Source organism: Streptopelia decaocto (genome assembly GCF_964273445.1).
Source record: "Streptopelia decaocto genome assembly, chromosome: 2".
NCBI lineage: Eukaryota > Metazoa > Chordata > Aves > Columbiformes > Columbidae > Streptopelia > Streptopelia decaocto.
In genome coordinates, this window is record NC_138655.1 from 139592887 (window position 1) to 139613975 (window position 21089).

General features: G+C 38.0%; 1 protein-coding gene across 2 annotated transcripts in view; it reads right to left on the reverse strand.

The window, feature by feature from the left end:
- The window catches only part of CDK14 (cyclin dependent kinase 14), a 320901-nt gene that overhangs the window by 52517 nt on the left and 247295 nt on the right, over nucleotides 1-21089 (reverse strand). Inside the window, exons 13-14 of one of the 2 annotated variants that reach the window (XM_082044834.1) lie at nucleotides 18221-18360; nucleotides 13977-14114 (exon numbers count right to left, since the gene is read on the reverse strand). In XM_082044834.1, coding sequence (XP_081900960.1) covers nucleotides 13999-14114; nucleotides 18221-18360 — 256 coding nt within the window. In that variant the 3' untranslated portion in view covers nucleotides 13977-13998. Of the gene's footprint in view, nucleotides 1-13967; nucleotides 14115-18220; nucleotides 18361-21089 lie in introns of both variants that reach the window. The other variant, XM_082044833.1, reaches the window with a different exon arrangement.

Sequence of the window (21089 nt, forward strand, 5' to 3'; positions counted from 1 at the left end):
AGGGCTGAGAGCACTCTCAGTTTACTTACTGACTTTGCTGCAATTCTTTCGCTTTTCAGAAAGTTTGGGACATATAGAATACCTATCCATCATAAATGTGTGTAGTCCGTATACAAAGCAAATGACAACAAAGCTAAACCTCTTCACATTCCAATCTCCTTTCCACTTGGACGTGCACCAAGAGCAAAGAAATCACTGGCTTCTGCAAAGAATCCGCGATGTGGCTGGGAGGGGAGTGTGTGTGTGTGTGTCAGGGGGGGTGTTAACGTTGCAAATTCAGTAACTGTGGCAAAAGAGGCAAACATAGGACTTAAGTTCCTTATGATTATGTGGCAGACATTCCAAAAATAAGGTGAGTAAAATCCACAATCTACAGAATTTACATTCAAGGTTTCAGGCGTAATATAAGAAACAAAGTGAATAAACAAAGACAGAGATAAAGGACAGAGGGTGCGAAGTGTCAGACAATAACGTCATGGAACCACTCATTTTACTTATGTTCACATACTAATGATTCTGGTTTCACTTTTCAGTAGCATACACCTACCTTTAGCACATACCCTTATGCTACATTTGCTTTAAACTTGTAGAACAGTTTAGAATAAAAAGATTTTCATTTTTTTTCTTCAAACGCTAGTGTACAAACACATTTTAAAGAATGAATCTTAAAGACTAAGCTGGGTAAAATGCTTCTAAAATCCTTTTCCCCTCCCTTTATTTCTAGACCATACCAAATTTGTGGATCAATGCGGTTTGTCATGGCAGGCAAAAACACACTAAGAGCCAAGCTGGCAAGCTGTTGCATATGGTATTCAAATCGAGATGGTCAACTACTTGATCATCACAGTCTGATGTTTTTATTTTCTTAGGAGAGGAAGTTTAGGTGAGAAGTTGTTTGTTCAACTTCTGTGAATTATCAAGTTCACAACACACAGTGGATTAACAACAGAAATTCAGAGCACCCAGTAAAAGTTTCTCTCAATAGATAAAAGCTGACATTTTTGATGTTTTCACAATGTTAGCAAGAAACTATGCTTGTTTTCATGCAGATAAAATACATGAGCAACATAAAATAGATAAGAAGCTGTGGAGATTTCACCTGGTAGAGCTCCTGCTTTTCTGTCTGCAGCATTCTAGCTGCTCCCGAGCAGCATTGCTTCCTACAGTCCTGCAGCTGGAGATTTTTTTTTCTACCTCTTATGCTTTAAGCACCCATGCATCCAGACGGCGTCACCTTTATTCTCTGCCTTTCACAGTAACTCACAGAGAGAAAATTAGGTTTCTAAATCACTCTGCTCCACTAAGGTACATTTCAAACGCCTTTATAAATGCCCAGGTGTGCATTTAGGAGTCTGGCAGAAGGAGAGATGACTATGTCCTGAATATGGTGACATAAGCAACGCTGTGACTTATTAGTAATGCTCCTACTTTTGATACCACACAAGCTGATACAGTAGTTTCCCAGACAACAGTGAGGTTTGGAGATGATTTTGGGGAGTGATGAGTACAGCCTACACAAGAAAGCAAGTCCACGACTTGACAATTCTGAAAGCCTCAGCTTTTAAGTTCTCTGAGGAAATATGGCAAGGCTTAATGATCCAAAAGCAATGCTGCATCTGCTAAGAAAATCAAAATAGAGACTTATGCATAGAGTTCCCGGTCAAGGATTTTGACAGGGTCAGGTCAATGTGCCTCAATCTATCTAAACATACCTCTATAAAGATTTAGTAATATGTGTAAATAGCTTGTGGGATACTTAATGTACGGGTAGGACTTAGTAAAAAAAAAAAAAAAAGTGGTGAGGCAAAATCTTAGAAAAGGGTTTAGAGAGAGAGATCTCAGTTTACTGCAGCCCATGGTTAACAATGCAGATGGAAAAAAGATTAAAAGGTGAATGATATCAAAGTCAAGGACAACAGACACACACTAGAAAAATGACATGGCCCAGTCCTAGAGTCAGCTTGTGGATTATTTTATACTACCCATTTAATTTGAAATATAGTACATAAAATTAAAGTTTAAATATTACTGATTGAATGATGTTTCATCAGCCGCTGCTCATGTTACATAGAGCTGTTTAGATGACCTCAGGCCTCACTGGATTTTCCCAACATGCTCTGTGCATCCACCTCCCTCAAAAAGAGACACAGGCAATTAATTCAGCAAGTGTTCTTACACACAAGAAACGATAAAAAGATTCACTGACATGGAATATGGACCGTGTGTCAGAGCTTCTTCTCAGCTGAAAAGTGATTCACAAAGATGGGTCACTTCACAGAATGCAAACTAGCAAGTTCCAGTGACTTCTCAGAAATTTTGGGGAGAAAAGCAAAGATGTACAAAACAGATGATGAGTATGTGACTCTCCCACTAACTGCTCCTGCCTGATCTTCACTAGAGAGTCAAGGAACAAACCAGGATTTATTTTGGGTAGAGAATGACAAACAACTGCAGGAATAATAAGTCTGAGGTATAGTGAGGTATTTACTAATTTCCTCCTGGGTACTATTCTTCTTTTGGATTATGAAGTTCCTGGAAGCTAAGAAAACACCGAGTCAGTTTTGAAAAAACAGAAGTTGTCTGGTTAAAAAAAAGAAATAGAGGAGTGATGGTTAAGTTTCTTCTTGTGTTTCAGGCTGTTTCTTTTACTTGCCAGAAAATGTAGATATGTGGGAAATATTAGTTGTTCAACTATCTTCTTCTAATTCTGGGTGGTAACTTCTTTGGTCATGAACTTAGGACCGCACAGGTCACTAACTTGTGACACACACAGTCCTAGGAAAGACTTAACTGCACTTGCCTGACTTCACAGCCAAAATACCCTTCCGCTCGTGTTCAAGCAGAGGCTGCCAGATGCAGACAGATGTGAAAGTCACCACAGGTCCTTCCAGTATACTCAGGGCTAAAGACTGGCCTGTCTGTCCAGTGCTTACTGGCCCTTGTCTGTATTCCATTGAGCTAACAGACTTGGAGATTTCCCAGACAGCTTGCTCTCTTTTCTGAATAGAAGTCTAATTTTCAAACTCTATTCAAATAATTTATATGTATATCACCAAACAAAGCACCAGAGCAGACACTGAGTAGTGAATAGCTTCTGACCTTTTCAAACTAATTTCCCATTTTTTACTTAAATAGTAGATGGGCACCTGGAGAACCACCCAAGGTGGGAAAAATTCTCACATGGGATCTGCATAGAGGACATCTTTATTCTGATATTCTGCTCTATTTATTGAACTTTGCAAGGGACCGAGCCTGTGCATTCACTAGCACAGACTACAGCAGCCAATATTCACAGTGTCTATCTGAAAGAACTCTGCACTAAAAAGTTATCTGAAAGCTAAAGAATGCCTGTGTTTACAGCGCTTTAGTAACTCTTCTTTTTGGCAAATTAGCAGACTGCTAATGCTGAGCTTTTTATAGGAAACACAAAACAGAAAACACTCATCTGTAAGCCTCTGTACAAATATTTTGACTAAGAAAGTCCTTTTAAAAAATCTGATTCTGATTCATATTAGGCAGAGAAAGGGAAATTCAGCAGCCTGTGGTTACTCAATAAAGCAAACCCTTGCTACTACATTACCAACTTTAAAATTTTGATGGATGGAAGAAAATGAAAGACAAAAAAAAATCATCAAAGATCCGAACACTAAGCAAACATTGCTCAGCATTCAACCAAGAGACTGCTTAAGCATGAGCTGCAAACTTCCGAGAAGTACACGTTGAAAATATAAAAGACAAAATTCCTTAACAAGAAGATATGTGGTTTTCAAAACAGTTCTTCAGGAACAGCTTGCAGCCTTTAAATCTCATTTAGTCAGGCTGAGATGGTATTGTTGTGTCTATGTTAGTTTTGATAAGGGAGTCAGCCCTGCTCCCATTGCAGTCTCTGGCATTCTCCATTGTCTTCAGGAGGAGCAGAGCCAGACTCAAAGCCTCACAAAGATTCCACGATAAAAGACTCTGGAAGGTACCATGATCCCATCTTATTTTCTTAATACTTCTGAAAAGAACTATGGCGGGGTGGGAGGGTGGAGGGGAATCTATGCAATTCATTTCTACTGATATGCACTATGCTTTTTATGTGAAAATACAGACCAGTGAAGCAAATGAATGGTTAGCAACATTAATAGCAAGGGGCTAGCTAAACTGCCTGGGATCAAGAGTTTGCCCGCAATTGTACCTCTGCAGAATGTCTCAGAGAAGAGTAAGCATTTTGTAATGCTAATATTTTATGTAAGTCCATGACAGGCAGCAGACCCTGTAGTCTTCATTTCAGATTAAATTTTATACACAAGACCTAAATGCTTTATTTGTTTTAAAAGTCACACTTTCTAAGGGTGTGTAGAGTTTCCTGGAAATGAACTTGCAACTGGCATTGCATTCTGATTTTATGCAGTCTAAGCCTTAAAAATGAGCTGTGTTATAATTCATCTTGCAACAGAAACATGTCCTTTCACAACAGCAGCTTGCAAAAAAACCCCAGCTCCACCGCATCCAGAAAACAAAACACTGCGCTGTGTTAATAATGAATGCAGCTCATATCTACCACGTTTTGTTAAATTGCTAAAATTGCCCAGATAAACCATTTGAGAGTATGTCAGGTTTAATTAATACAACATGACCTGATCATTTCCACAGCTGGGAAGAAAGAAGTTGGCATTCTTTAAACCCAGAGCTCAACCTGGAGATTATGCTAAATTGCTTCATTCATAGTCCACACTCCTCCGCACATGTCAGGAGGACAGCATTTGTCCCCTCTAGTGATAAACAAATTATACATGAAATCAATTCCACTTCACAATAATTTTCCCTATTGGGTATTATCTTTCCTCCGCTGCTCCCTCCAGTTAAGCTTGCATCCTGGAACTTGCTAATGAGCTGGGGGCTCTCTGTTCCAGGTGGCACCCCCTGCCTGGAAGTCATGACATTTCCCATTTCGAATGCTGCTGGCATTTTTCGACAGCTCCTGCTAACTAGCCTTTTTGACCTGCACTAAGAGGAACTCATCTGATCGAATCCTCTAACCTGCCAATCATGCCAGCAAATGATCTTCACAGTCACTCCCAAGGCAGGAGGGGGACAAAAAACGGGAGAGCGAGATGGGGGGAGCAAGGGAGAAAGCTGGCGAGAGAGTGATGGAGCAGGCACGCAGGCAGCCTCTGCAGCGACCTAATGAGAGCGCTTTGAGTCTCGGAGGCAGCTGAAACATTGAAAAACTGGTGGGAAAATTAGGACAGAACTGAATGCCTGGTGCTGTAATTATTGATTTCTTTCCACTTTGAGATCATTTTGAGAGCAATACCTCCGAGATGTGCCATTTTCTGGAGAACACAAGTTAATTTTACCACATAAATAGAAAACCGATATACTTTTCCCTGCCACCATCAATATGCAAACCTCATAATTCTGCTCCACCAAATGGTGTTCTTTACAGAATTAATTAGGAGCTGTAAGCTCGTTATATGCGCGTCTTCACCTAGGGATGATTATGAATATTTTTTTGTTGTTGATGCAAGCCATAAATAGCATTTTTAACCTAATCTAAATGCTGGCAGCATTTACACCTCTGTATGTACAAGTATCTGCACACCAATACATAAAACAACAAATACAGTATCTACATAGTCTAGATGTGACTTTGTGGGCTGAAACCAAGCAGAGTCATGATAATGACTCAGTTGTTTTGGTTTTGTTCGGTTTATGATGTGACGGATTCCTTACTGATGAATCTTTCAAGCACACAAGGACAGATTTAATTATGTAGATTTTCTTAGCCTTCAGATAACTAGTTTGGTTCTTAATCAAACTTAGCAGGTGGACTGTAAACTAACTAGATTTTAATACACATGCAATGCGCATACTGAGCAAGAGAAGCATTAAAAGCATTTATACAGTAAAAATTTCAGGGAAAAAAAGGCTTATACCATATTACATGCTGTGACTGTATTGTTCCAACATACATGAGAGAAAATATAATGCACAATTAGTCCTTACATTAATGTCAAAATACAGTTACAGAAAATGCTGTACAGAACTGATAGCTAGGTACTAATGGCAGAGAATGATCACCCCTACTTACTAATTCAAAATACATATATGCTCCACTCCAAAACAACATTAATAATTTATAATAAGACCACAAAATTATGGAAATACCCAATAGTATTTCTCCTTCTTAAAATATCTGAAGATACTGTTTCAGTGTTATTCTTCTATATGATATATTTTTATTGGAGAATTTATTATTTTATCCTGATTTTGGGGGGGTTTCCTCCTTAGACTTCTCATAGCAATGTAACAATAGGAGCATGTTGGAAACTCATGCATACTCACCCTGACTCATGGGGCAGAATATATTACTGTATTTTTATTAACTGAGTTGTAAACTATTGCTGCATTTTTAGGCAAGAATCTCCCCACAACTAGGAGTATTCAGTGCACATTTACTTTAATGGCTGTTGCCTTCAGAGCCAATTTTGCAGTGGTTGGTTTAGTTTCTTTGTTTCATGGAGAATCAGGCAATGTAAACTACAGGCTCAAAATAGCAACACAAAGCTTGCTCTCCACGGAAACAATTCTGGTATATGGCATTGCTAAAATTTATTTTTTGTTTATGATTTGGCTGAAAGTAACATGTTAATTCTGAAAGCTGCAAATGATGCCCGAGAGGCGATGCCTCTCATTAGCTTTGCTGTCTCTCTGGGTTACGGGCCAAGTGTCAGCACTGGAAGCCTCTGCTTTGTCTAGAAGCCTCAGTTTCTCCCCTTCAGTGGTTCCACTTTTCCTCCTAGACAAAGCCTAACTGAGGAGTCACGTGAGGAAATAATCCTAAAGGAGAGGTGACTGTCCATGGGAGAATACGGAGAGTTTAGACCCGTTTTGCCTCCCCCCCAGTCATTGTCATTTATACATTGTCCTCTCCACATTCAAATGTCATCCCAGACTATCAGCCCACTGCAACTTAAATGGCCTTTCATGCGTAGACACTTCTCAAAGCATCAAGGGACCACAAAGACCATCTAGTGGGAATTGCTTGATCTCCCAATATTAATAATACAATACAGTGCACTTATGGCACAGAGGATTCCACCTTCTGTCTCCTAAATTTGAGAACTGGAAAGACAGATAAACAGCCCTGCAACTGAGCACGTGCATTCATGCAAATACCATCTTCCCTACAGCTTAAGTAACTTAAATTAAAAGCCTCTGCACTAAAAATTATTTTTAAATGAATCTTCACAGTGCTGAAGGCAAGTTGCCATGCATTAGAAATGAACTGAAAATAGGCTTCAGCCTACGCAATGGTACAAGAAAATATTTTGTCCCTTGACAAAAGTTCATCCACAATAGCAGTAATGCTTCCTTTTTCTTTTGCTAGCTCTGCAGCAGATTTGGCCACGAAACATTGCAACTTAAGAAAAAAACATTCCAGTAAGTATGTAGTCACTAATTTCACACACAATAACATGGAATATATAATTGCAAAGAAGACATCAATCTCTCCTAGCCATGGAGGTTTGTAACACTTGTCCTACCAAGTACAGTAGGTAATAATAAATGCAAAGTCCTCCTCTTTCTGTCCTGCATCCTTTCTTTTCCTCTTCTGCCTTCATCCCTAAAGAAACTCCCAAACTACCTCTCCTCCTAGACTCCTGTCCATCATTGTAGAAATCCTGTTCATGCTCACTTATTTCCAGGCATAGTTGCTGTCCTGGTCTTTTGGTCTACAGATGGGACAGGCTCTCAGCACAAGTGTTCAGCCGGCTTAGCGAGACTCTGAGGAGACTTTCACTGATTCACCTTCCACACCTCTGTGCATTACGCTACCGGCTCCGAACAAGGAGTTCTATGATAAAAGGCACAAGACCGCATGTTCCGCTACTTATAACAAGTGCAATTAAGTGAGGGTGCATTTCACATGACAACAGACAAGGCGAGCTATGGCAGTACTGACACAGGAACATCACTGAACACATTTTCAAGTCTGATCAGGTGGTGGGTTCCTTTCACTGTGGCGCACTGGGGGACATGATGGACTTCTCTAGGGATGGTTTCTCCATCCTCAGTCACCGCATGTCACTTCAGGGAGATGCGGGATTTATATGAAAACAGTCTTGCGCTGGCCAGCTATCCCCTCAGTCCATTTCAGCCTCTGCATAGTTTACTGAATACAGGGGTCTTTTCTTTATAGCTGAATAGAGGGCAAAATTCAGTCCATAACTCATTTTAGACTAGTAAAAGCAAGATAATAAATTCCTAGATATCAAGAGGAGAATGTAGACCAATGCCTGGAGCTTTTCCCTTGTGTGTTAAATTTAGGGCATATTCTATCAATGTGATGATCTTATTCCTTGATATTAAGTCAAGCACAGCTGGAGCAGTCTCATAAAACCATTATGTTGTTAACATAGGAAAATAATGGCACTAAAAGTGTTATAGAGCCAAAAAATACCTTGAATGCTGCAGTTTTCTTTCACATTTTACAAAACTGATGTTACAATTTCCGCTGTGTTTAGTACTGTCATTACTGGACACAAACCCAAATTGCTTTCAGCTGCCCACCACAACTGCATCTTATTAGCCTTTTCATGAAAGCCAATTTATGCAAATCCAGTATTAGTTAAATAATTAGACTGACCCTCAACACTCATGTATAGACATTGTCTGGCACTAAAAGATGCAAGAGAAATTTAAACCTCCCATCTTCAGTGTTTAGGCCTCCATCTTTTCAACTGCAGCAGCACAATGACTGTTTGTACACATCTATTTGAATCCAACTATTAAAAAAAAGAAGTGCATTTAAAAAATGAAACTGTTAATTGGTGTGCTTTCATAACTCTGCTTTTCTCTCCCAAGCCAGATTTACACAGAAATTCAATATCTCACACCTATGAAGCACTACTGGCTACTTTTAGCTTTTGATTAAATCAACAATGACAAAATCTGGCTGACACACAGAAAGTCAGTCCAGAATTTCTCTTTTATCAGGCCTTTTTCCACTATAATTACTACAGTTTTATCCCCTGAAGCTGGAAAGATGAAGACTTAGAAGCACAGTATATGGTTTTCCATGGTGATTCAGCAATGCTGGGATACCCAGGACAGAGAAATGCAGGGGAGTTGTGAATGAGAATGACTTTTCATTGCTGACTGCTGGAAACATACACTGCTGGACTACAGCTTCCCTGCAGCTTGACTAGGGCAAAGCAGGCAAAAATTATGTTCCCACACAGCAGTGCAGAAGAGGCACTTCCACACAATTTGTAAATGTAAAACTGAGGATGACAAAAAAAAAATGAAGCTGTTTGGATGGAGATGCAACAACAGTCACATCTCTGGTTAGGAATGAGGAAAAGGTAATTTTACATAACAACTCTGTGCTGCTGAACATCCCTGGTCAGAAGCAACCGAATCAGTAACTAGCATTTTTTTGCCATTATAGTGGTAACGGTCACCTCTTCAACTCTATTCTGTTTTACACAGCTGAGCTGTCCCGAATGGCGCCATCGTCCCTTTGACTGACAGCTGCTGGCTTAAATGGACACAGAAGAAAGAATTCAGCATCCTGAGAGTGAAATTCAGGATTGCTCAGATGCATGTGCGTGTGGTGAAGCAATACAAATAAAGACCACTTTTTGTTTTGCTCCAGTGAATTGTCAAAGAGATTTAGAAAGCCAGGCGATCTCATTATGGTAATACAGGTTAAATACTTTAAAAGCATATGGTGTTACCATCCTGAATGAAGCTGTCCCTGCTGGCTCCGGGAAGCAGACAATAGGCCAGAAACCCATCTCCTGTCGCTGGTCTACCAATGGGAACCAGGGATTATAAATCACCACAAGAAAACATTGCGTGCTATCGGGTATCAGGTAATGCCTTGTCTTTTCAATTAAAATTTGACTCATCCTTCTCTAGTGAGGAACAAGCTCTAGCTGTATATTCCACTGGCCAATGGAAAACACAGCTCTAGAGTTTCCTCTATTTTCATCTCCATAAAACAGTATCTGTAGAGATGGGTGAACACATTATACAATATATCTCAACAATATGTGTAGAGATGGGGAATGCTTCCACAGAGATGCTTCCGGCCCATGGGGAAGACAAAGATACCCGTGAAAACCATCAGGTACAAAATAAACATGTTTTGCTTTATCGCAAAGCTTTAAGGATGCTTGGCTGTGGCCAAAAGATTTCTTTTCTTTCTCCCCCAAAGGCCGCATGTAATTCACTGCTGATAGATTCTTCTGTGTAAAACGGAGCTCATTACCACGTATTTGCTAATTTTCTCCAGTAAGGAGCAGTCTCAGGATTGACCTTGGTAACTCCAAATGTCAGCTCTTTCCCCATGGGCACTGAAATAACGTGTTGTCTCTCTCTTGGAGCCCATGACAATGACACAGTGTAGTCCACAAAGACCCTATTAGTAGTCCGTGTCTGACAAGGATTATCTAGGTTTTCAGAAACATGTCCTAGGTTACTGCTGTTTCAGGGAGTTTTGGGGATTTGTAAGCAGCTATGCTGCAGACAGGCAGCTGAAGCGCAACCAGGTTTCAAAGACAGTAGACATTCTCAGGGATGCACCAGTTTCTTCAGCTGTTCCTCACAACTACTTCTGAGAGTAGCAGATGAGCTCTAACAAATGATGATGGAGCCATTTACAAAGTTACTGCCTTTAGCTTCTCTCCTTCAACAACCTGTCAGAAATTGCTGCTTCCAAAGTTGGCAGATGATGATACTCCCCTGTGTCTCAGCTACTCCTGGGCAAAGCCCAGTGCTTTTTCTTTCCAAATCCTAAAGAGAGGTGGATTTGAATCAGTGGGTGCACTATTAGGGCAGTAACTTCTGGGAAGTGTGTGGAGGGAACAGCAGGAGGTGATAATTTCTTCAACTATCACAGCAAGATTTGGCACAGTTTATTTGTTGGCACTTTATATTTTACTTCATATTCTACCCCTGGAAAAAAGGAAATTAGAAACACTTGAAAGGAAAGAACAGGCACATGAAATAAGACCAGAATTTCCTTCAACACCATCAAGGGTCTGGAGGTGGCTGAAGATGCTTCCTTGTTCAGGTTTTTTGTGTGTGTCTTCTAATAAATTCCTTTACAACATACACATCTATAGAAATAGATAGAATGTATTTTAAAAACAGAACCATCCCCCTCCACAAATATGTCAGGGATTTAGAGAGCAACTATCTACAAATATTTATCTTTCACGGCTTCCTGGTGAATACTGAAATACTTCAAAATTCCATCCCTTCTTAACTTCCTTACCACCTCTATATATGCACAAAGTCAATTCAAGATGATGGGTAAAACAGGTATGTACCCGCCTTGTCCAGAAGACAAGCTATAAGTGTTTGTTTGCCTCTGGCCTTTTTTTTTTCCCCCCATAATCTGATCTATTTCCTTGCAATATTGGCACCTTTTAATTTTCCTTTGTCCCCACTATCTGTGATGTTATCTGAACATGCTTGCTGGTATTTTTACAGCTTGTACGGTTTGCTTCCATCCCTCTATTTGTCTCACTTACCTGTTAACTTCATGGCGCTGGAGAGTTACTGTAATTTTTCTTCTGCCTTTTCATGAATCTTTTTGCTTCACTGAGCCTTGTGAATGGAGACTTTAACTGAATATCTCATAATAAATACTGCTTTCTTAATGCTACTACCCTGCTTATTGCAACTCTAGTCTTCTGCTAGAATAACTGACTCATCTCCTAACTCATCCATTTTACTAACTGAACATCCTACTTGCCAGTCACTACTCTACTGCGTAAAATCACAGCCACCTGCTATTCAGATTAAGCCTTCACCAGACTTCCTTTTCACATTATCATAAGTGCAGTCTTTTCTTCCAACTCCTTTCACCCTCCACACTGACTTTTGCTTCCTCTTGCTTGGTGGTCTCATCTCTTTAAAGGTTTCCACCCATCCTAACAATTCCTCACCCAGGTCCACGTTTCATGTCCACATTTCTCCTGCTTCCCCTGCTATTCCAGTTTCATTTCCGTGCTCTACAAGTAAGAAGACTTCTGTTTGGTACTATTACTCTTCCAGTATTATCTGCTGCTCCCTATATTATAAGTCAAATACTACAACCGGGAGCTGATCTTTTATTGCATTTTAAGCACCCAACACAACAAAATCCCAAGCTGGATAGAAAATTGTAATCAATAATGTATATGTCACAACTTAATATTTGTTATGTGCCTCCAGTTCTTACACAATGAAAGGTGCTATTCTGTATTAAAGCTGTTGCTGAGTAGCCACAACAGTACTGCGATGTATGTCAAGGGTACACGTGGCTCTGCTCTCTGCTTGCATATAGAATTTTAAGAAGTCACCTGTATCTGCTTATATAGATATTCAGTAAGAATGATCAAAAGGTTCTCTTTTGTGCTACTTTGCATGTTTGTTTGCAAATACAAACTTTCTACTGCATATTGTATAAATGAAAAATTACATTTGTTTGGAAGCAACAGAAAGGAAATTTTGTACATGAGAAATGAGATTCTGTACATAAGCTTCCGCACAAAAGGTCTTTAGCACAGATGGGTATATTCTAAATTTACTTTAGATGGATGATATGTCACGTTAGAACAGACAAGGTTGAAGAGATGTCTGCAGGGACACAGCCCCAGGAAAAAGTGGGGATTAGCTTGTCAATAAAGATGTAAACAGACTGCTCTGAGGCAGCCTCATTTCTGACATTAGAAAATCTTAAATGGTTTGTTGGCAAAAAGCATGTGCGAAAATTGGGGCAGGCTGTCAAGACCTAAATCAATTCATTTCTGTTTTTCAGTAGTTGCTGCCTGTCAGGCAAAGAACCTCTGTAACATTACAAAAATTGAACATGAACATACAACAGTAAAACTGAATATAATTCGTTAGGGAAAGTTATATCTGATACTGTAAAGATACACTTCATGAGAATATAAACTATTTTTGAGACTACCTTTGAGCAGCATGTGCATTTCTCTCAGCTCCTAGAACTTCCATAAAAAGCTGGTATAATGGACTCAACATGAAAAAGCCATCGTGACTTTAACAAAAACAGGCAGGCCTAAGTTTTTGAATGAAATGAATCTGCACTTTGGGTATTTTGTGAAACACTGTGAGTCTGAAACTATTTAGAGAAGCATAATAGGCAAAACAGCTCTATCAGGGAACACTGCTAATCTGAAAGAGTCTGTCAAGCGGTAAATCCCACTGAACAAACACTGGTGTGGTGCATACGGGCAGAAGAGAGTTAATGCTGTGATATATCAGTGGGGCTGGAGTAGATGACCTTTGAAGGTCCCTTCCACCCCAAACCATTCTATGATTTTATGATATAATAACCACCACTCCCTTACTTCAAACTAGCAAGTAGCCTCTCTACTCGCCTGCCCGTCCCAGGTTCTGTTCTACTGTTAGAATATCTGAAGTCATATTACACACTATTTCACTGCTGAATAACTAGGGTTAAAAAGACAGGTATTGAATGAAAACCATCCAAGAACAAAACCGGATCTAGTAAATCCAGTGGTATAGATCAAATTAATTAACACGACAATACCTCTGTCTTTATCAAGAACGTGCTTCTGCTATCAAGGCTACCAAACCTACTAAAAGAATCATTTTTAGTCCTTGCCCCAAAGTTTAACAACAAGATTGGCAAGAGATATTTTACCTCACCATAACTTACCAGGGGGGAAAAAATTAGTCCAAATCAAAGGCAATCTAGTGTTTAATCTGCTGGCACCAACTTCTGCAATATTTCAACCTGTCAGTGACACTGATCCTGCCTACAAGGCCAGGAAATTATACTCCTCATATTGACCATCTATACTGCAAAGACAGATTATCTGCTTGAACATAAGCACTTAAATAAACATGTAGCTGAATTTTATATTTTGTTTCTCTGAAGAGATCTGAAGTAAACAGTATTTTCAAAGATATACCTTCCAATAATCATGTCTTACCTGCATTACCTGTTGTGAACATGGGTACTCTTCAATGTTTGCTGTTTGATACACCTTTGCCATAACTATTGTTTTTTCCAAAGACTCTCATGCTTTCTCCAGTCTCTGGCTGTAATCTTACATTCGGAACAGTAAAAATAGAAGACACTGCAAAAAGAGAGCGTCAGTTTAGAAACTTTGATTTTTTCTACAAAAGTAGCAACTTAAAAATAACTAGTTAGCATACATGGCAAACACAACACTGAGTAAATACCTACAGCTTTTACATATACTACCTCTTCATGCAAGTAAGCACTGTAAAAATTCCAAATGGAAAGAACCTGCATTCATTATGATAGAAGATGTACAATGCAAACATTCTCAGTTGCATCCATGTGAAAGAAAAGACTATTTCCAGGGTGTGTGTATGTGTGCTTGCTTGTCCTTACACTGCTATATAGTTCATATTTTCCGTTTTAAAATTTCCTTTCTGGCAGCATTTAATGCAGCAAGGTTTTTCAGTGACATCACATATTACATCTCCAAAATCCTGGTGCTAGTTGAGATGAGATATTTTATTTTACTTCATTTTATTAACTATTAAATTAACTAGGCTTGATAAAAATACATGAACAACTCAAAAAGCTTTTACATAAAACAACCTCCTTTTGCATGAGCTAAAAAAACTTTGAAGATTTCCACGTAATTATTAGTAAACATGATGATAATAATCACAGGAATCAAACTGAAAATGGTTAAGGACTCACACATTGATGATACAAAAATAATTTTTACTTAGGATGCCTGGTGGGGAAAAATCACTGACTTCTAATACCTTCTGAAAACAAATGTCCATACAAAAATATTCTTGGAGAGCTGTCACTACATGATTGCATGCGGAAATGGTAATAAATTGTTTAAAGAACCGATGAGGGCTAGAACAGTTTTCCTAGTTTTCACAATAACAACTAGAATAGATGTTAAGATTTTGGAGTTACTCTTTTATTTGTAAAAGTGAATGCATTTAAAAGACCCAGTTATTGTTTTATGCACAAGATCTTCCCACTGTATTTCTTGACATCTCAACTTGCATTTGATATTCCACTGTCCTGGGTAATATACATTATGAGCAGCATATATTCTATGCAAATTAATCAACATGAGCTCTCAAATATCAAAGCAGAAAAGGAGAAGGAATGATTTGTGGCGGTTTTTTGTTCGTTTGTTTTCTTTGTGTGTGTGTGTTTGTGTGTGTTTGTGTGTGTTTTGCCAATAGAAAATAACAGGTACACGTATTTAGTAAAAACAGTTAATCTGACAATTACTGCCCAGGTCCGAGATGAATGAAGGCTGTGTTTCTTCATCAACTGTATTGTATTCCCAGGCAATAATTTTTTAGCAGAATTGCACAACTCTTACCTTTTTAATGTAATATTTTTTAAAACTGAAAGTGCCTAGATGGTAGACAGAGCTCATCTGGAAACTGAATTTCTAATTCAGTTGAAATGATGCCTTGACTGGAAAGCAAACTGAATCAAAAATCAAAATTTTGCTTCTCACGTAAACTCATTTTGCACATATTTTTAGAATAAAACACAAGATCAAAATGTTATCCTGTAAAATATTACATAGAATATACATATATAGTACTAAAGTCAGAACAAGAAGAGAAAGTTAAACACTTCTTTTTGACTTTTGCAAAGACAGAGACAGCATACTTCTGTGAAATACTGTCATTTCAAAGAAACAATATTTTCTGATGGAAAAATAATTTTACTTTTTATTTTTCCCTCTCTCTCTTTCTTCCTTCACACCTGCGAGTCTTTTCCTGGCTTTTAATGCTAAATCCCGAAACATAGTCCATGATAAATACATCAGAGATTTGTAAAGTCACATTACTGTCTTGATTAGGAGGCAGTAGATTTTGTCTGTACATAAAGTTGTGCATAAAGTCTCAATGTATTTATACCTACATTTAATTAACTATCAATAGCAAGTCCTTCCCAAAGCAAAATATTAGCCCAGAAAACCAGAATCACAAAAATTGGTAATTTGGCTACACAGTAAACATTTTCCCAACTCTCCGAAGTATATGACTTCTTTGTTTTGTAAATATGTTTACAAGTATATCCAAATCATACTAAATAGAAACGATTGTAGTATTTGATACTGGGATTGTCCTTTCTTGCATCTGGATTTATGCTTCATAATGATTATCTACTAGACACAGAAATAGTCTTTCTGTAACTCAAAATTTTACTGGAGGCATTTAGAAGAACCTTGCTTTAAAATATAATGATTTTTCATCTTTATTCTCCCCCCTTCAAAAGGTTTCACTGCTCCTGATGTTTAACGTTATGCAAAGACGTGTTTCTGCCAATGAATATCGCCTTATGGTTATGCTTCTGCAAATAACCTGCTGTGAGCTGATAAAAGGATTAATGCAGCCAAAATTCTTAATCTGTGAAATTACAAATTAAATTCTCATATTAAAAATACCACCCTGAGGTATTTTTTGTGGTTTTAATTCCCCTCTGGTGTTCTGCATACATTGTGCTTGTTAATGACTAGGACAAGACTGTCTCTGTTGGCAGCCTGCTGCAGAGTGATAATGTGTAGGCATTTACTTCACTGATAGAACTGGATTTAGCCACTGACTGATAAACTAAGTGGCAAGTGGGTAATAAGTCCATATTAACAGAAAAGTACTACTGCAGAATTCAGAATTCAAAATCCTGGCTAGACTAAATCACACAGTTAGAAGGATTGAGATGTCACCACTGCAGAGTGATTTTTGTTTTCCGTTTAGTGGAAAAAAGGATAAATGAACTGGCATTCTTGATGTTTCATTAGTCTTGAAGAAATGAATCTCTTTGCATCAGTTCCAGCAAAGGCAGACTTTCAGCAGCAGCCATAATTTATTCCACGTCTTCTGCATTTTCAGCTTTTTAAAGTACTACAGTCACCAAACTGACTGGTGGATTAGCAAGGCAGAAGAAGAAACTGGGACTCTTCTTGCAGAGCAAGGACACATTCTACAACAGAGCCAGTGATGGACAAAAATTAATGGTGCTAGTTTGATTTTAACATTCATATTCTGCAAAAGGGAGAGTGCTCTTCAGAGCAGAGTTGGGAGTAGGATACTTGGGCAGCCAGGCCACAGAACCAGCTCAAAATGTGACTACGATGGCTGGCAAGGTTGGAAAAGATAAACAGAAGTTTTCATAATGGCACTGATGTAAACAGAATCTATTGTGGATTTATATTCAGAAAGGGAACTCAGTTTAACAAGCAGACTTTAAAATCAGCCATAGTTAAACACACACGTGCCATGGTTCCATCTCTGAACTTTTTGCCTCGGAGTACTGGATTTAGGTCTTTTGCTAGTGGATGTATGTTTGAAAGCAGAAAATAATGTACATTGTTCTAATGCAAGCATGCTTCTCTTTACCACACTGAATTAAAGCAAAATGCTGATTGTTATTCCCCTGTGTAACCTATTTTTAATAACAGAACCATCTCCGAATCAAAAATATCATGCATGATAATATTTTTCCTCGGAACAAATAGTAGTGTGCTTTCAACAATGGAAAATGATATGGACAGGTATGATACAAATTATCCACAGTTATTAAAAAGATAATTGACAGCACGCATGATGATAGGAACAATTTTTCCAAGTCAAGTGGAATGTATTTTGTTTAATGAAAGAAATAAAAAGATGTATGCAAATACTGAAAGCGTTCTTAGTTAATCGTATCATCTGCCATCCTCTTCTTAAACAGTCTAATTCAGCAAATTAACTGATTGTCTACTTTGTGTTTCTCAGACATCTGAATGCCGAGTTGTTTCTTAAAGGTTACTGTTATAACAGATAGAGATTCTGTGAATCACATGGCTGGATTTTTATCCTGTATTCTGCAGCTAGTTAAGAAGTGCTGCACGTTAAAAAGTGAAAAGTACTAAATATGTAAATTGTATTTTTCCTTTTGCTTTATGACAATTCAGATAATTCTCTTGGCTGCACACACAATCAAATACAAAGATAGCTGGCTGCAGACTGCAGAGCAGAGATAGCAGAATAAAAAAAAAGTCAATTTTTTTCCTATGTCAAACTAACTATATAATTTCAAGCCACACAATTGCATTCACATATTTTGTGTGTGGCTGTCTATGTCCACGAAGTCGTCTGCATGTGAGGCTTAGCATACACATATGCATCTGTATGAACTAGTGTCTTTGTTCTTAATCGATTTGGAGGTGGTCATACTCACTATCAGTTAATTCCCATAGCCGTGGGGGCAGATCACTGAAATACTCATGGCTCAGGGCTGCCTGTGCTGACAATCTGTTCTTTGGGAAACACTGGAGTAGTTTGGAAGCTAGATCTTCTGCATGATTCACACAGCTCAGCCTGAAACACAAACAAGAAGGTTTTTCTGAAAAATAATCTCATTATTCTGTTTACTAATTCCGTCTGCAATCAGCACAGTTGAAACACGGAGTCTTGCTCAACAGGATAAAGACAGTCTGGGAGCACTACCAGAAAATATATTCCTCAGGTTATGGTATCAAAGAATTATTAGTGGATTGACAGCTCAAAATTCATACAAATTTTACAAATATAGAGCATACAGATACATCATTTCACATAACTCCCACCCAGTACACTAAAGGATCATGAACAACAGCATCTTGAAAACAACTGTTTTGATTCTTCCAGTTGCATTTTATTGGAGCATAGTGACAGACTGAAAATGTACAGCGCTGGAAAGAAATGGTTATTACTGTCTAAACCCATGAAATCCAAGCTTAAAATAACAGCAGTATTCATACAACTTTGCAAAGTATCAAATTTTAAGATCCAATGACTCTTAACATGTGACATATGCATCATGTTTCAGAAAGGCATTTTTCCTTCGGGAAGTACTGACTTCTTATTTTTTCGTATCTTCACATAGCAGGAGGCTGACTCTTCATTAGGTGTTAATGAAATGCAAACGTTAAAGTCTGAGTTCATTATCTTTTCTATGCTACCAAGGGAATTCTGAGAAAATTCATTGTTTTACTGGGAGCTATATGCTTGGGAATATAGTAAGAAAATAACAGATTTGGAGAGTAGAGAGTAAAGCAGTAATCAGCAAGATGCAGCTTGGCTCTAGTAACCTACAGCTGCCTCCTAAACTTCCAAAGCCAGCAAACTTTAGTAATATGTAGACAGAAAAGAGGTGTTGGATGTTGTTGACATTGTGTTGCTATTAATAGCAGGTAACTTTGGAAGTTCAATCATGTCTTTCCTCAGTAAAGATCTCTTATCAGGTAAAATGCCAAAGTGTACAAAAGGTCTTATGTTTTTCAATGCACTGTTTTCCTGAAACAGATACAGTAGACCACAGTCCAAAATATTGCAGTATTTGAAAAAGATGGTGTTATTTGCTAAAATCAATAATGATAGAGAATGTTTCATGCAAATGCTTATTTTTGTTCAGCTTAAGCTGACTTTCTAGGAAACCATTCAAGGACAATGGATTAAACAGAGTTACTCTTCTATTTTCATGTACTCAATGTTGGGCTGACATGGTATAATTTATAAGGATCAGTGTATGCACAAGTGAAAACTATCTCTACAACAAAGAACAGATAACACTGAAAACATTAAATGAAACAAAATATTGTTATTACAATAAGAACTTTAAGTGACAAACGTCATAGACACAACTTTTTGTCCATGGCCAGACTAGACTCAGTGTGAAGAAAAAAAAAAAAAATTAAAAGTCAAAACCATCTCTGCTAAATTATGTGCTGGCACGTGTATGATATGCTGATACTTGTAACAATTCAAAAAAATATGCCACTGGCTGTCTTTTTAATTTCTAGCAATTGTACACTAGATACGACTTTTTTAAACACTGTGCCTATCTGATCTCTTCTTGAGAACTGGCAGGATATATGTTCAGAAATGATGAATTCTGGGATGAATTGCCTAGAATTGCTGACCACTTCAGGATATGATTTCTCAACAGCTATAATTTTACAGAATTCCCAGCATTAGGATTTGGAATTGCCACTCCAGGTTAAACAGATGCCAAACTCCACTGTTTCTGATGGGCATCCTTTTTTTTTTGTTTTCATTTTCAGTTCATGACAAAATAAAGGCATCTTGAATGAAACAGTCTTTGCCTACAAATTAGATTTTAAATTAGTTTAACTCCAAACTCCTTAAACTACCAGATTGTAGAAAATGTTTCATTAAGCTTTTGTGAAAATTACAGAAAAGTTCATTACAAATACCAGGAGAAAAGGCTATTCTTAACAAAGAAAAGGAAAAGGTGGGGTAAATGTTCAGGGAGAATTAATATTAATTCTACACATCCAAAATTCCCATGGACAGGTGATAATTGAATCTGTGAGGTCTGCCTTGTGTTCTAATCCTACCTGCACCAACTATTTTTTCAGAGGTCCTGGCAAATAATTTCACCAATGTACTTTTTTTTTTCCTCAGAGAGGTAGCTGCATTCTTTTTAGGAGCTATAGTAAAGTTGCTCTGTCTTGAATGAAAGCTACTGTTAAGCCAGAAAAATGAGGTTACTTATATGAGTAGCTGAAGATTACCCTGCAATATAAGAGCTGTACCATTCCTTAGCTCATCCATTAGTGTAGTGAAGGTGGTAACTAAGTGATGCAAAGAATAAGAAAAGAACATTCAAATGGTAATGAATTCTGAATTGCATATGAAATTATGGAGGATGACACCCTAGTTCCTCGGTGTTGTTGAACCCAGCTGTGCTGACATTTTGACTGTATTAATGGTCACCCACTCACCTGGCACACTGCTAAGATTTTTTTTAGCAAGAAAATCTGATTAATGAATATAAACTGAAAATATTTTAAATAGTAACAGTTTAGGAAGCCAAAGTTATCCTCCCAGTTTAAAAACAGAAAAGATACTAGTTTATGGAGATCAATCAAGAAGCCAAAGGTAAATACCAAATAATCAGCAGATTATACATTAATACAATATAAACCAAACAAAAATATCTAGGGCTGCAACATAACCACATCAACTACTGAAATAACTATGAATAAATCAGTCAAAAATAGAACTGTTTTCGTAACTAGGAAATAGAAAAAAACAGACCAAAT